The 17,684-nt window shown below is 36.2% G+C and overlaps 2 protein-coding genes across 2 annotated transcripts; one reads left to right on the plus strand and one right to left on the minus strand.

Annotated features, from left to right (window-relative positions):
- Positions 1 to 5,679: 5,679 nt before the first annotated feature.
- On the minus strand, positions 5,680 to 10,135 carry LOC110733704 (sister chromatid cohesion 1 protein 1). The gene is made up of 19 exons (XM_021913790.1): positions 10,068 to 10,135; positions 9,928 to 9,986; positions 9,770 to 9,814; positions 9,662 to 9,681; positions 9,491 to 9,567; positions 9,260 to 9,386; positions 8,725 to 8,794; positions 8,460 to 8,538; positions 8,202 to 8,314; positions 7,774 to 7,859; positions 7,532 to 7,720; positions 7,237 to 7,399; positions 7,070 to 7,152; positions 6,833 to 6,995; positions 6,642 to 6,726; positions 6,260 to 6,435; positions 6,081 to 6,165; positions 5,871 to 5,983; positions 5,680 to 5,762 (listed from the first exon to the last, which is right to left on the minus strand). The coding sequence occupies exons 1-19, from the start codon at positions 10,133 to 10,135 to the stop codon at positions 5,680 to 5,682; spliced, it is 1,884 nt and encodes a 627-aa protein (XP_021769482.1).
- A 5,101-nt stretch (positions 10,136 to 15,236) lies between these two features.
- LOC110733705 (peptide-N4-(N-acetyl-beta-glucosaminyl)asparagine amidase A) lies at positions 15,237 to 17,039 on the plus strand. Its single transcript, XM_021913791.1, has one exon. It carries the CDS (start codon positions 15,237 to 15,239, stop codon positions 17,037 to 17,039), a length of 1,803 nt encoding a protein of 600 aa, XP_021769483.1.
- The last annotated feature ends 645 nt before the right edge of the window (positions 17,040 to 17,684 follow it).

The raw sequence follows: 17,684 nt of genomic DNA on the forward strand, positions 1-17,684 counted from the left end.
TCGGTTTCCCTCTACGGGAATCCCAAGGATGGCCTCGACGTCATGCAACATGATCGTCATCTCACCGAACGGAAGGTGGAAAGAGTTCGTGTCCGGCTGCCATCGCTCAACGAAAGCCGTGATCAGCGTCGAGTCAATCCTCTCATGCATGGTGGCAGGAAGGTGGCTCACTCTAGTGGCCCTCAATCGGCCGACCATCTCGCTCTCCTCCGGCCAAGCCTCAGCCCAACTACACAAGAAGTTACAAGTCCTCTCCCGGGTTTGGCATTTCAAAATGCCGCTATCCAAAGCCCGCTCTTGGTCCTCCCAAATACGGGTAGCGATGTGTCCTAAAAAGCTAGGAATCACACTCCCGTCTATAGGTCCCCCAGCCACCTCGCCCCTCACCACCCAAGAATCATTAACGGCCCTCGACCGTTTTCTGCTAACCGCAGACACAGTGGACGCAGATGATGTGCCAGATCTACTAACAAATCTACCATCTCTACCCTTACGCACGTCTACCCTACGCGTCTCATACACATCATCAAGCCTCTGACTGAATGGACCGTAATCATCATATGGTCCACTCTGATCGTCCACATCCTCATCTGCATCCTCCTCCTCCTCCTCCTCATCACCATCATCATCTTCATCATCCTCAGAATAGTGCACCCGTTCTCTACGAGCCGAGGCCGAAATACCACGGGATCTAACGTGTCTGGGCCCCGAGCTCTCCATTGAGTTCATCGTACTTCTCATAATGTCCATACTCTTCCCAGCCCCAGAACGAAAATACGATGCCTAACACAAAATAACAAAACATGTAATATGCAATATAAACATGTAATATAAACATAAAAAAAGTAATTAAAATAAATAAATAAAACAATATACATATGATGGAAAATAAATTAAAAACATTACAAAATATTAACAACCTAAAAATAAAAAAATTAATAACCTAATAAATAAATAAATAAAAAATTGGAAAAAACAAAGCAAAAAAAAAAATTACCCAAAAAAAACAAATTGGAAAAAACAAAGTGAAAAATATAAAATTATAAAAACTTAAAAAAAGAAGAACATCAAAATTTTAAAAAAAATTTATAACAAAAAAAAGGGAACATAAAATTTTTTTAAAAAAAACCAACAAAATTTAAAACAAAATAAAAAAAAAATCAGAAACATAAAATTTAAAATTAAAAAAAAGAAAAACAAATTTAAAAAAAAATCAAAAAAAAATAATTATTTTCGAAAATTAAATTTCAAATTTAAAACCAAAAAAAAATTAAAAAAAAAAATAAAAAGGCGGCGGCGCCTAGGCCAGACGCCGTGACGGTGGCGGCGGCGTCTAGCCCAGACGCCACTACCACGGCGGCGGCGCCTAGGCCAGACGTCGGTGCCGTGGTTCTGGCGCCTGGGCCAGACGCCACCGCCACCGTCACGGCGTCTGGCCTAGGCGCCGCCGCCGTGGTAGTGGCGTCTGGGCTAGACGCCGCCGCCGTGGTGGTGGCGTCTGGCCTAGGCGCCGCCACCGCCTCCGACCTTTTTTTTTTTAATTATTAAACACAAAATTAATAAAAAATACCTTCTCGCCGGAAAACCGCTGTCCACCCGCCGCCTGTGCCGCCACTTCCTTGCCGGGCCGCCTCGACATCGCTCGGAAAGTTTTTTAGAGAGAGAAAGTGGAAGTAGAGAATTGAGAGAAGAAATTGTGTTTTTTACTTTGAGGGCAAAAGTGACAATTCACTCTAATTTTGTGGGCTTTATGTGGAGATTCGCGGGCGATGTTTAGCAATTGAGTAAAATAAAAATCTTCTACCCCTCTTAATCTCTTATAATCCTACCTTTGGCTACCTACCTTCACATTTTCCATTTACCTATTTTACCACTAACCTCCAAAAGACCCTTTTTTTTTACCATTTCACTGTTTCCTATTCAAAAACAAAAATTCAGTACATCAAAACAAAACAGAAGTACAAAAATTGCACTGAACCAAACCATTGACATTACACATTGAACAACTCTTAAACCCAGATTTATCCTTGTGACTTCCATCACACCATTGACACACTACAAACCTGTAACCTCCACACACTTTACAAATCCCTCCTTCATCCAATGGCAGCCCTCGGATCATCCTCTTCAATTCTCCGCTCTCTTGCAGCCGTCGGATCTCCTCCACCCCACCAATGTACTTTCCACTAACATAAACCGTCGGTAAACTCGCCTTCTTCCCTGAAAAAGAAGGAATTATCCTCTGCAACTCATCAACAAACCTCGCATCCATCGCTAAATCTCGTTCGTCCATTTTGACCTTGTACCCTTTAAGAATTGATCTGACGGTTTTGCAGTCCTCGAATGTCCTCCTCACCACGTGGAGGCTGGTGTAGTAGACGACCACCTTGTTGTGCGAGTCTGGAGGCGGGTCGGGCTGGTGGGCCTGACGGTGGGCCCATGTTCTGACCCGGTTGAAAACAGAGGGCTTCCTGGGTTGGGTGGTTCGGGTCGGGTCATCGTAGAGAAGAGAGTTGATGTCCTTGAAGGAGACAGAGTGGTGGGCCGGGCTTTGGGCCGGGCTGAAGGAAGCAGAGGAGAGAGAATGCTTGTGAAGTGGGGTTAGTAATGGAGAAGGGTGCTGATTGAAGAGGGTTTCAATGTCTTTTAAAGAGGGAGAATGTAGATGAATTGGTGAAGATGGAGGGTGGTCATCCAAGGTTAAGGAGGGTGATCTTGTGTGGGTGCGAACAGAGGATTTCTTCACCCATGGAACCCACATTTTAGGAGAGAGAAAATTTATGGAAAAAAAAAATTAATTGGGGTTGAATTTTGAAATGGGGTGATGAATTTTGGAGAGTGAGAGGTTTTTAAAGGGGTGAAAGAAAAAAAAATTGGATAATATAAAAAAAAAAACAAATAAACAAAATTGGATGGAAGAAGATGAAAATGGGTTTGGATTAGTAGGTTCTAGTGAGTTTCATTTTCCTTGTGAGTTTTGTTTTTGTGCAAGTGTGCAACAGAGTAGGAACATTAATTGTTGATATATTTTTTATTAAAAATATTAATGAGAATGGTGATAATGTGTTGATTTATTACCTAGTTTGTGCTTTGAAGTTTGATGATGTGTTTAGATAGCGTAATGTGAGAGATTGTGTCATTAGTGAGTCATGTGGTAATTGACTCTTGTGTCTTCGGTTACGGGGTACGATTGAAAATGGGTTGAGCCGAGTTAAGTTGAATTTAAAATTTCGGAGTTACGAGATATTATTTAAAAATGATAAAATAAATTTTTAGTTTCTCCATTCAATAATTGATGGATGGGCATTGGCACATTGCTATGATAGTTGTATCATATGACAAATAGTTTTGTTTTGATAAATTTGGGATTTTAAATTTTTAATAAATATGTTATCATCTTTTTCAAAGGGTCACTTAAATTTAAAGTAAGTACACAGATAAATTTAGCTAATTATATTAAATCAATGGCGTATTCAAAACGTAAATTAAAAAAATTAGTTACAAATTGAATTCAATCCATACAAGAGCAATTGCTATGTAGGACAAATAGGAGTATATAAAAATTAATATTTGAATTCGTGGAAGAATATTGTACTCATAAGCCTAATAATCTAATATGCTAGGTGTGAATATGTGATTTAGTTCCAAAATGACAAATATAGATCAATGGATCATGAATTGTACTATTGTAGACATACGAAAGCTTGTTTTAGGGATTAAATAATCAAATAACTAGGACTCAGTAAATAAATTAATGCCTATAGTTAAGTTACATAAGTAAATGAGGTTAGTGACTTGGTGAGTTGGTGTGCCTACTTTAGGAATTGCACATAAATACATAATTCATCTGAAATTTTAACCTTGCAAAAATAATTAGACTTTACAAGTTTACATAGCTTTTCCCTTGATTCCCTCCGCATCTCCCTCTTAGGAAAGTAATCAGCAATTTAATGCATGATATCTCAACCTTACCAAAACTATCTGATTGCTAATAACTTTATTTTTAAAAAATATCTGCTTGTATTAAACTTTGGGTCTATCTGTTTCATCTTTATATAATTTATCTCGACTTGTCCTGATATCCTCATTGAACGAAATACTACCTCCGTTTCATGTTATTTTCAACGATTTGAATAGAGGAAAAATGTTTAATCGTTACAAATAATATGAAACAGAGGTTGTATAAGTGTATAACTTTGGCCCAAACGCTTTGATTGGGCAAGCTAGACAGACTACAAGATATCTGTGAAATTTAATCCACTATTGAACTTTGTAAAGATATCTGTGAACAGATATCTCCCCACAAGCTAGATTTCTCAGGCAGAAACTAACACCCAAAGTTTCATACCAAAGTATTTCAATAAATCCTTTAACACCAGAATTAGAAGGCTATAAGCCCAAAATATTTAGCTGACAATAACATGATCAAAAAATTACACCGTTGCAGAAACACGCATTTGAAATGTGATACAAAATTGCAAACATGCAATGCGTACGTGTAGTATGTTAGGTGTAATTATTTACAGTTTTACATGATTACAAACTGTAATTATGAGCCATAACCATCAATTATGTGGACCACGACAAAAAGTTTTTATTTCTTATTAAAGTTGCCAAATGGCAAATTTCATCATGAAAACTAGTTGTTGATTTAGTTTTCATGGGTTAACAGCAATACAGCATTACTTGATTTTTCTAAACGAGGGTTTTGAGTTCAAACCTGCCTATTTTGGTTCAGATCGAGGTAACACTCGTGTATAGTACTATTTTAGAATGTCTAGAAAAAATTCGTGAGTAAGAAGAATGATTCATATGTGGATTTCCAAACACGGATCCACTATTGAACTTTGTAAAGATATCTGTGAAAAATGTGACAATTAATTTTGGACGGATGACACACTCCATATAAGTATATTGGTCGTTGCCAAGAGCGTACGTAGGTGTGAATCTGAAATAATGTTATCAAGTATAGCAGCTGACCAAATAAAATCTCAGAAGAAAATGAAGCATGTGGAGACAGCTTAAAGAGGTACCCATAATATACTGCAAGAAGTTAGGGAGTGTGAGCTGTTTTATACCGTGTCAGCTAGATTTAAATCTTCTTATTAGTTTGCCCAGATAAGCGTATCTCATTTTAAGGGGTGAAGATCATGGGAAGAAAATAAAAGACATAAAACTAGGCCTTTATAAATGTGACATGAATAAAACATGATTATATCTTTCAAAAATTATCATTGTATAATATATATGGCACACTTGACCTTATCCTGATCAGGTTAACAAGGAGATACAATGTACTTTGCTAATGATTCTTAATTATAATAATCAGATCGTATAGCTGGATAAGACATTCTTTATCACTTAGTTTAAATGGCTGCCTTTTGACAAGTGTTTCGATAAACATATATACCCTCCTAAATACTTTGTATAATTGTATGAATTTATGTCAATAATTTTCTATATCTTTTATACTAGGATGCAGTAACCAATATATTAAGAAATATGGACTAAGACCTTTATCTTCTGTAAGACAGTAAGTGTGTTGAAAATCCTTTTGAGTTTTCTGCAAGCTGCATACTTGAAAATGTCTGTATCAGTAGAGTGATGATCAGTGAGACAGAGTAAGTGTGATATCTCGGTGTTGTGCGATGAATTTGAACTCTTATAATGCACACACTTTCACATCTTAGCTCCTCTAGAGATGTTAATGTCTCCATATGCCAAATTCTGCTGCACTTTCAGGACATCACGGGTAACCAAAACTGCAATACATTTGATTTTTTGTGTCAGTAGTTTGAGGTTAAACTCATTGGTGATAAAAACATAAATTAAAATGTAGCTTGTGAAGCTATAAGAGGATTGATGTTTACCACAAGTCTGATAAAAAAGCTGTGCAGCTTGCTTCCTGTTCATACCAAAAGCTAGCTGGTTCAATGATTCTGTCTGAGGTGCTCCTGGGGTCTCGAAGTATGTCTTCAAATGCCTAGATAGTGATCAAATCAGGGATCAGCAACATAATATTTTAGATAAGAACATATTTTGCTTTTGTAAAACAGAATCCAAAATGACTCAGGGTTTACGTTTTGATATTGTTGGCCATCACCTCAGCTTCTTCATCAATTGCAGCACGCTGAGTTTGAGTAATTCCAGTTTCTACCAGCAGCTCTGCAAAAATCAAGCAGTGATAAGATTGTCTGAAATTTTCTCACAAGTATTGCTACTGCAAGAGCTAAGAGCTAATATATCAAGTGTATGTTACCATGATCAGGGGTTGGACCATGTCGAGAGTGCCTAGGCACCTTGAAGCCTGGTTGTCGCTCACCAAATAAAGAAAGATTGAGTTCTGCTGCATCATGTATCCATTGGTTCTCCTCATCCAGTGACTCAAGCCCAGCGCTGTTAACTCTTTCTGTTGAAGGCCTTTTCCTTCTTAACCTAGGAATAATGAAATTTTAATGACCTCAAAGCCTATGTATAAATCCATCATGAGTCAAGGCACCGGATTTGAATTATTGTTTTTGTCCAGAATCTCATTCATTTTCTCAAAAAGCAATGAGATTTGTATCAAGAGGTACAAATCTGATTCCTTTTGTAAAACAGGTAATTATACAGAGGAACTGCATTTTAAATTGTGTACTAACCGTTCTGAATAGCTGTCTGAGGCGTTAGACATAAAGTCAAGTCCAGGACCTGGGCTGGGAACTGATAATGATTTAACAGATGCTCCTGTAATAACATATAAAGCTCAACTTAACCATCTGAAATCTAGTATTTTTTTTTCTTAAAATAAGGCAACATCATACAATAATATCAAAAGGCAACATCATTATACCTGAGTTAGTGACTGCAGCATTTGGATTTGTTGTGCCCACACCATTAGGCATGAGGTTAAATTCATGGAGAGGTATCTCCATTCCTGTGGCCACATTGCTTCGTATTCTTTCATGTGAGGCCACTCTTTCAGTTACACCTCCATTGCCAAATTCCCCCATTGGCTTCAAAAGCAAAAATTCAGTTTGACCATACATGGAGTTTTATCACATAAAGCTAGATGAAAAAAAAATCTTACAATCTCTGGTGGATCACGATAGTCTTGTCCAGGGAGAGGTGAGGATGATGATGGCTCTGGTGGAAGGGGTGAAGTAGTTCTTCCTGTACAAGGAATTCAAATTGTTGCGATATTTTTCACAGCCAAGCTAGAATTCTCTTATAGGAGAGATAGAGTAAAACACTGACCAGAAGGTGAATCTTGTCTAGGCTGTATACTTGTCATCCACAGATCTAGAAGCGGTTGTGGATAATACACTTCATCATATTTTCCGACTAAACCACAAGATAGTGCAACTGGTGGCAGGTCTACTAGTTTGGCTATCTTCACAGTTGATTTTGCTTTGTTATGCTGCAAAACAGTATTTGCAAGGTGAGCTTGATAGCAGCAGTTTCCTGCCTTAGCAACTCTTAGAGAGTAGCACTGTATGCATGCCTTCTATGATAAATTAACAGTATTATAAAGTATATGTGAGGTAAAAACCTCTACGATTTTGGGCCTTTTGACCCGTATGTCACCCGAATCTTGGAGCCAAGTTTGGTATAAATTGCTAGGAAGCATGGTTTGTTCAATATCCATTATTAGGGGAGCTTCCCTTGCTTTCCTTCTTTGTGGCTTTCGCTTCTGTACATGTTTCTGTGGTCTCTGTAATTGGGTTATAATGATAATCAGCTACATTTCATTTCCAAACAGGACACAGACAAGACACAGCTTATAATAGCTACCTGTCCTGCCTCCCTGAATTGGGAAGGAGATAAATTAGCATGGTCTACTGGTTGTTGGTCAGGAATGTCGTCACCAGCTCTATCATCTGCATCCAACTAGCTTGTTAGATCCATTTTGTAAAATCCCAACAGAGCAAGTAGTTATTTTTAATCTGTCTATACTAGAGCAACTATATCAAGCCTTATTAAATCTTCTTCATGATGGAGCTTGAGCATAGTTATGTAGCATCAATTGTACATTTATCAGTTTATTTACGAGCATGCTTCTTCAGATAATATTTTTGTGCTATCTTTTTTTAATATTGTGTTGTTAAATGCGTTCTAGTGCTAGATTGGTGAATGGAGGAAATCAATGTATGACATGTAATAATCCACTGAATGAATTAATCTGTTCCATTGGTTACTCATCAAGCAATCATGCTACCAACCTTTCTGTGGCTCCATTTCTAGAGGTGGAGAGTGTGTAGTAGCAGGTGGGATTTCTGTTTGCCCATGAGACGGGAAGTTATTTTGTGTTTCCTCATCTCCTTCAATATCAAACCTGCAAGAAGTAGATTAAAAGTTTGTCAACTGAGAAGATATAGTTAGCTGATTGAGCATTTTAGTCATCATAAAGGCTCAAGAGCTTTTTTCGTGAAATAGTTAGGAATTTCTGCGACTCATTCAGCATTGCAGTTGGGATTTACCTTTCAAAGCGATTATAGAGGCCGCCTCCTACTTGAAATGAATCAAAGGGGTCATCTAAGGTGATATTAGCACGTTCAGCTGAGAAACAATAAGCCGAATGCAGAATAGTTAGATGGTCATTACCACTGAGGGGCAACCGCGCAATGATATAAATCCATTATGCACACACCTACACAAACAATCTACTGTAAACAGACACAATCACAAGCCTTTAGACAGAAAATTGGGGGACATATTGAACTAAGCTAGTGTCTAGAGAAAAACCTTGATGGTGTCTGTCATCTTGTTCTTTTTCCTTGAAGCTCTCATTGAGCTCATCAATAGTATCCAGTCTCTGGAAGATCACAGACAGATTCAATTATATATCAGCAGATTAAGGTTGCAACAAGTGTCAGAATCACAACCTCTAGGAAAGGTTCAAGAATAAATCAACACAATAACACTACCAAAATGTGAGATATGATCTTAGTATGTAGGCTATGTAGCTAATACATTTGTACTTGGAGTATGGGAATCAGAATATAACCAATTAAGAACTTTCCTAGTTCACTTCTAATACCAATGTGCCCAAAGGATTGCAATTGGACAGGAACTTTTTGCATGAACCTATTCAAGCTTCTCATGACGCGTCTAAATGACCAAGAAGGGTTAACAGCTAACAACTTGGTGAGCAATAAAAGCTTTGATTAACTACATTAGGTACTGTGCAAATCTAAAAAATAGCAGTCATATAGCAATTACATGAATTGCATCCCAGGTTAATCGTGAACGGGTTTAGATAAAGTGTAGTGCTTCAATTTACCATGGCAAAATAAGCAGTTTGCTGGAAAGTTGCACTACTGGTAAATTTGTTAGAGTAGTCGATAGACTGCTCAACATCACCAATATCTGCATCATGATTCACAGGCAATGTCACAGCCTCAAACCTGCACATACAACACAAACAATCAACCAAAACCCCCATTAAACCCAAAAAATCTAAAAGCAGAAATAAACAATACACAAAGGGAGAAATCAATGTAGGACCCACTTTGCTTGATTCTTGCTTTTGGGAAGAACTGTGGGGTCTACAGCAGGTTTCACCTTCCATGCTGAATTGATCTCAACCTGCACAAATTGAACACAATATCTCAATAATAAGCAGAATTATGAAAAAAAAAAAAAAAAAACCCTAGAAATAAGATTAGCAAATTTTACATACCAGAAGACGGTTAACATCATCTGTTTGAAACAGAAATTCACAATTAGTACCTAACTAAACAAGATTGAGTATTAATCAATTCGAAAAATTGACTAAAATGATGCTCACCATAGAGTAGTCTGACTTTGCGCTCATAAACAATCACCACACCACCTAATTAAAAAAAAACAATTATTGAAAAAACTTGATTATTAGGATAAATAAAATGAACAAAATTGCAAAATGATAAGAAAGAAATGGTTACTTATTCGCCAAGTATACTATACCCATTAAAATTCCAGACAATCTCAGCGCCATTGGTACAGAAGGATTCAAAATTTCTTCGCTGAAATTTCAGAATTAGACAATAATGTCAGAAAATAAAAATCAAACTTGACCTAAAAAAGAGAGGAGAGAGAAAGTGAACCATATTCGGATGATGTCGATTTGATCGAGCTTTCTCCGATTCATCTTCGCGTGCATTGTTGCTGCCATCCTTATACCCAAAGATAGAAGAGTTTAGTGAACTGTGAAGCTTCATTAATTAATTTTACAGAAAATGTTCGCAATAACACTTAAATTGATTAACAATAACATTGATCGTAGTTCCATTTTTAATTACAACAAATTTTGCAGAAACTGAGCAAACTAACAAGAAATTTTTTGCAATTAAATGGAAATTGACTTGAATTTTCTCATTTCGTCACATAATTTCCATAATCGAGCTAAATTAACTAGCATAGTAGCATATTGTGAAAATTCAAAAATCCAATCTATGTGATATATTATCGCCATTTTTGTTGAAGAAAATAATTATAGAAAATATAAAACAAAAAATAAAGCGATGCAAGCAAAATTTAAGTTCTCTTTGATAACAGAGGATGATTGAACTAACAAATTCGTACTCATAATACAAAAATCAAACTAAAAAAAATAAAAATCATATTATCGAATTCCGTCATTTTGTTTGAAGATTAAGCACTACATTACTTAAGAAATCGGCTCAAACAAAAAATTCCAGTTTATTTTGGAATTTCAAAAACAGAGGACAACTTAACTAGCAAGTTCACACTCATATTGAAATAATTCAAAAAAACCAAAAAAAAAAATAAAAATATCACCGTTTTAGTTAAAGTTGAAGATCTGTAGAAGGTAAGAAATCGACGCCAACAAAATGTCAAGCTCAAAAAAAAAAAAAATCGAAAACAGAGGATGGACTAGTAAAACCTAGCCAGAAAATTATGCTTCTAATAATCAACCAAAAGCAATAATCGATTAATCGAAGCTAAACTTGAAGGTTTGATGAAGTTTCAGAGAGAATGCGGGAGGAAAATCGTTACCATATCTGTCCCAGTGGAGCTTTTCGAGCAAGCAGTTGATGAGAGTAGAACATTGTCGCTAAATTCCAGGTTTAGTTCAGCGTAAGAGAGAAGAAGATGGAGATGGAGGAGGTGAAGCAGCTTCAGAGGAGCTTAAATAGAGCTTTAATGGCGGAGAGAAGAGAGAGAAAGTGGAGAGAGAGTGAGAGAAGGAGAAGGAGAGTGTGTCAGAGTGGTATGTAACAGAATCCCCGCCAAAAGGCCAACAGTGGAATTATGAGGATTGGTTTTTATTTTTACTGTTAGCAAACGCATGTGCATCTTTGCAACTTCATTTTTTGTGTAACCTGGTTATTGTTGGAAATCAATGAAAAATAATAGCCACATTAAGAACTTCTCTGGAGTAAATTTGCCATATTCGAAATCAAAAGACTTGTCCTTCTTCGGTTGTGTCGTGGTTTGGAAGTCTTTAATTGGTTTCTTTTCTTGTCTATTCCTATATGGATTTCTTAGCCCCCAAAATTCACTATGATGGTTTTTATTTACTACGTATAATTGAGACCTAAACACATAACCACACCTATTTTTTTTTTTTTTTGAAATCTAAACAGTTCTTAAGCAATTCCAATCTTCGGGGGTTTGAATACACGAATTACGAGGAAAGTTGTGTTAACATTGAGGGGCGTGCGTCATACCGGTGGTGGCGTATTTCTCTTCTAATGCAGTAGATTCTATTCTACGACACGACTGTAATATTAAGATCATCAATCAAGTATTTTTCCTCTTTCATCTTCTTTATTTTATAATTGAAATCGACAGCTGTTTTACCAACACTTAATCGAGATAGTTAAAGGGAGGCAATGAAATTGTTTCTATTCACACAAAATAAATAAAAACAATATACGAAGTATGAATGTATGATGATATATTGTGTTTATTTCTAATATGATTATACGGGTATCAGCTAGAGTCGTTTGTTCACTAGCAAATGTACCAGTAATTCTTGTTGGTGCAAGTTTGCAAGTATGTACCTATGTTGGCTATGTAACGCATCAGTAGCCACTAGCTCACCAGCTAATCTAGTTAAAGAACCACAAATATAAGTAATGCCATCTTTATTTTAGCCCAATGGATGATGGGTTTATGGCCCATTGGACCACAAACATGCTATTGGAGTACGTATTAGCCTGTTGGGGTTGCATAATAGCTTCTTATTGGCAAAGAAGTTGGAATCAACTAGTAAATCAATAAATAATTAAATAAGTATTAATAATTTGTCATTCTCGAAAAGTTAATATTGTAATTAGTCGTCTTTTTTTTTTTTGACACAGTAATTAGTCGTCTTTGATTATTATTATAAATTCAATCTAAAATTCTAAATGAACATATCAACAAATGAGCAGCTGGAATTGTCTGGCTGTTGACAAATATAAGCATCATGCATTTTTTTATTTTATTTTTTTTGAACTCATCATGCATCTTATAACATGGATAATAATCCAGGAGTTTTTTAGATGTACATTCTTACTACCTCTTGATGTCCAAATATAATATACTTCGTACTAGGAAAATGAAGAAGACCTACTGAAAAATAACCATTTAGGAAATGCAATATTTTGTGTCAAAAAAAAAAAAAAAAAAAGGAAAATGCAATATTTAACCTTAGGTTTTGTAAATTTTTTCTTGGTAATTTTTTTGGTGTAAATTAAAAGGGTTTTTTTGTTGATGATGTAGTATTGTAGTAACATTAGTGAACCGATGTTATACTTGAGAATCGATCAATAAATTTAGTTTTTTTTTTTTTTTTTTTTCAATGTATCTATCAATGCTTTCTCTACGTCATGGGTAACAATATAATTGTTTTTAATTGATCATAATAAAACAAAAAGAAGAGTTTTATGCACTATTCTTTGATAGAATTTTCATTTATCTCTGTACACAAATTTTAAACAATCAATATTTATTATCACTTTCACTATGTATTAGTCATGTTAAACATATATTTCAAAAATAGTCTAAAGTATTGTACCGTATGTACCATATTGAGAAAAGTTTGTATGACAACATCAACTATGAAGCTATTTGTGAAATGACATAGGTGGCAATCTATATTTGGAGAATATCCGGCAATGTAATTATATGCAGAGGTTTTTCAGTGCGGCAAGCCACATGGTGCGGCACGGTTACTTGTATTTTAGGGTTACTTGTATTTTGGGGTTACTTGTATGGTGTTACTTGTATTATGAGGTTACTTGTATTGGATACTTGTATCGTGGGGTTACTTGTATGTGTTACTTGTATTCTGAGTAACTCCAGACCAAAATCTCATACCAAACCAGTAACATCCTACAAGTAACCCCTGATCAAAACCAATAATAGGCATACAAGTAACCCTAGAATACAAGTAACACCTGACAAAACCAGTAACACCCTACAAATAACCTCGACCAAAACCAGTAACACTCATACAAGTAACCCCAGAATACAAGTAACACCTACAGATAACCCTTGACAAAACCAGTAACACCCTACAAGTAACCCTGACCAAAACCAGTAACACCCATATACAAGTAACCCCATAATACAACTAACACCTACAAGTAACCTCTGACAAAACCAGTAACACCCTATAAGTAACCCCGACCAAAACCAGTAACACCCATACAAGTAATACCTACAAGTAACCCCTGACAAAACCAGTAACACCCTACAAGTAACCCTTGCCGCACCATGTGGCCAGCCACATACAAAAATTTGTAAATTACATGTATTTCAAAAAAGAGAGAAAATTTGTTTTAAGATTTATAGAAAGAAAATTGAAAAAAAGAAAATTTCAATTAATTCTCCCATAGTCCTCCTTGGAATACCTCTCCCCTCCTCTCCTCCTGGCCTGCGAAGTGCGAACACGCCGTCAATATATAATATCATTAATCATTATCATATCATAAAACTTTGCTTGCTGGCAATTTGATAGAATTGTCTACTTAATTTGAACTCTTAATCACGAAGAAATAACAATAATTATATACTTAGTCTACACAATTAATAGTCAACAAACGAAACTTCCATCATTTTTATGTGAAAGTTCATCATATAAACATCTTGTATGATATTATTACTGAATTAGCTCAAATGTCTTTCATAAAAAGATTGAAAGTGATCAAACTTGTAAGATTAGTTGATAATTACTATTCTTAATTTGTTACGACACCAAGAGTAATTATGACTTATGAGGTTAAGTCATAAAGTTAATCACGAGTTTGGTTAGCTTACTCGCTCCACTCATTAAATCATACTTGGATTTCATTGTAAATTTTACATGTTTTTAATGTTGCTAATTATTGTTAAGGTGATTATAAGACAAGCCATGCTCAAGGTTGAAATGATTACACTTCGATCATTCCTGTAATTCAAAGTCAATCTCAAGTATGAATTTTCAATTCGGGCTTACATTGATAATTCGAGTCATCATCAACCAAATTTTGAGTGATCGAGCAACTTAAGATTAGGTAATAGATTGCGATAAAGTAAAATCTTCATCAAATTACTTTCCTAATGTTTCAATTATTACAAACAATCTGGTTTTCTAAATTGTTTAATATAATATACCTCCTTACTTTAAATTGAAAATGGTTAGTTTATTATATTTGAATTTAACCATGCAAGTCTAACCATTAGTTCATAATTAGTAACTTCTTATTACCTCACTACTTAACTTCTCTCAACATACACTCTAACATATCTCATCACATAATTCACAAACAGATTTAACATTCTATCTTACCCTATCTTACTCAGCTCTTTCTTACAATAATCAAACAATCTTAAACGACATTTATGCAAATGCACGAGTTTAAATTGACCTTAAACACATGCAATTGTGTATTAATAAAAATTATAAAATTATAACATTTGAAATTATATATTGAAACAAGTCCTTATTTTGATGATTAAATTTAAGGATAATTATTGCTCATTTAATCATCAAATTGACAACAAAATAAACCTTATACATCTTAAAATCGGATGTATATAATTTTTTTCACCAAAATATTCACGGATACTAAAAAACGAGGGTAATAATTTTACTTGAATTGGATCTTTTCCTACAACTTCCCTCCATGTGAAACAAAACAAAAAACAAATCTCAATCTAAGGAATAAAAAGTCAAACAAAACCCCTCCATATAACTCCCTCCATCTAAAAACCCAAAAATACAACAAACTTTCCATTTTTTGATCAAACAAAATTATTCAAACTCATAAAAAACAAACAAAATGCACTCCCACCACTTCTCCATCATCTTCCTCATCATCTTCCTCACCTCACTTTCCACCACCTTCTCACAACCCCACCATCTCCTCAAACCACCGTCTTCCGCCGCCAACACCACTGCAACCGAATCCATCGCCCTCACTCCGCCACTCCCAACCGCCGCCCTCCCACTCCCACCACCAGAATGCACTCTCTCTCTCCTCAACAACTCCTTCGCTTACACCTACAATCAACCTCCTTACACCGTCCTTTACTCGCCGCCGGCCGTTTGTCCTCCTCCGTGGTCTCACGTCGTGCTCCAACTTTCCGGCGAGGTTTCCGGTGATCAGTATGATCGTATTGCCGGAGTTTGGCTTTCTGGGGTTGAGATTCTCCGGACTAGTACCCCTGAACCTTCTGAGAATGGAACTTTCTGGAATGTTGACAAGGATGTTACTAGGTATTCCTCTGTTCTTGAACAATCTAATGTTTCTCTTTCTATGATGCTTGAGAATTTGGTCAATGATGAATTTACTGGGATTTATAATATTAGTCTTACTATGTTGTTTTATAAGGATGATGTTGTTGCCGAAATTAAGAGTCGGAAATTAGGGTTTGGTTCTGGGGTTAGGGTAGGGTTAGAATCTGGGGTTTTGGGTAGTGGGGTTTATGATGAACCAGCTGATTTGGTGATTCCTGTTGGTGAAGAAGGTGATCAGGGGTATTGGTTTAGGATTGAGAATGAATCTGAACCAGGTTTTAAGAGGGTTGCGATTCCGATGAATTCTAAGAGGATTGTGCTTGAATTGTATGTTTCATTTCATGGGGATGATGAGTTTTGGTACTCGAATCCTCCTACTCAATACATTGAAATGAATAAGTTGGATACTCGTCGAGGGAATGGTGCATACAGAGAGGTTTTTGTTAAGATTGATGGGAAGTTGGTGGCATTTGAGGTGCCGTTTCCAGTTATCTTTACCGGAGGAATCAATCCGTTGTCTTGGGATCCAATTGTTGCGATTGGGGCATTTGATCTCCCTTCGTATGATATTGAGTTGACCCCGTTTTTGGGTTCCCTTTTGGATGGAGAAAGTCATACTTTTGAGCTTGGGGTGGCTAATTCGCTTAGTTTTTGGTTGGTTGATGCGAATTTGCACGTTTGGGTGGACAAGAACTCGACTCAGGTTGAGGGGATGGTGGCTGTTAGTGAGCCATCTGAATATGAAGAGTCGCGGGAGTACAAGTTCAAGCAGTTGGATGGATCATTTGAGATTGAAGCTGAGAGAAAGAGTCAGTCTTCTGGATGGGTTAATTGTAGTACTGGCAATTTTACCACTAGTATAACTCAGAAATTGAAATTCAAGAATTCGATTGAGTTTCAAGGAGCTGGTTCACAAAAGACTGTTGAGCAAAAGGTAAAGGTGCAAACAGAAGTGAGGGTGGTAGCAGAAGACGGTACAGTGGTCTCTGTAAGAACATCAAAACGTCAGTATCCACTTCAGATTGTAACTTCAACGATCCCTGGACCGGAGATAGATACAGAGGTGATGACTACAACCATATCAAACGAATTGAAAGTGAAGTCCACTGATGGGAATGTGAAAACAACCCTTCAAAACACTCAAGAATCAGAGGGTTCAATGATGGTAAAGGACCATTCAGTTCTTTCCGGTAGAGCTGTAACTCGTCAAACTTTGAGCTGGAAGGGAAGTAGCTGCTTTTCAAGGAACGCTGAGGCAGCTGATGGGATACTTCTAAGGGATGATTCAATTGTCGCTTGCTCTTCTCTCAACAATGATCACAATGATTTATTGAGTGCTTGGTAGACTTAACAGAACTCTTGATTTTGCATGATTATGAAAGCTTTTGAAGCTTCACTGTTAGAACAATAATGTATCATGTGGCCAGTGCTTAGGTTATACTCATTATTTATGCACTCTGGCTATCATGTCTCCACTTTACCTTTGTAAATTACATTACTTGTATCTTTGTTTCTGTTTGTTTGAAATTTTGAATGTGTGTAATGTGCTACTGTTTTTTTATACCTGTTGAAATTGTTCCCGTGTAACGAGTTATTTTCGGAGTTTGAGGAATGAAGTTTTATACTGCCATAGTGCCATATGTTGCAATGGCTGTTTTTAAAACTCTTTTTTCTTGCGATTATGATCAAACATTGCACACTTGATATAACTCTCTTTACTGAATTGTATTTTTCTCGACTCTCCTTTAATGTACACAAACCATTTGAAACGTCGAGGAGTATAAAGTATAAACAGCCTCTTACAGGTTAGTTAATGCGTTGATATCTTAATTTCTGCTTGTGTAAGCAGTCTCTCTTGATATCTTCCTTATTCTAAGTACAAATTTGTAGCAATTTCTAATGGTCCCTATTTTAAGAAAACACCTGATTAATGTGGATGTGCGCTGCAGGCACGAGGTTGTATTAACATCATGTTGGATCAAAAGTATTT

The sequence above is a fragment of the Chenopodium quinoa genome, unplaced genomic scaffold, assembly GCF_001683475.1.
Source record: "Chenopodium quinoa cultivar QQ74 unplaced genomic scaffold, ASM168347v1, whole genome shotgun sequence".
Classification (NCBI taxonomy): domain Eukaryota; kingdom Viridiplantae; phylum Streptophyta; class Magnoliopsida; order Caryophyllales; family Amaranthaceae; genus Chenopodium; species Chenopodium quinoa.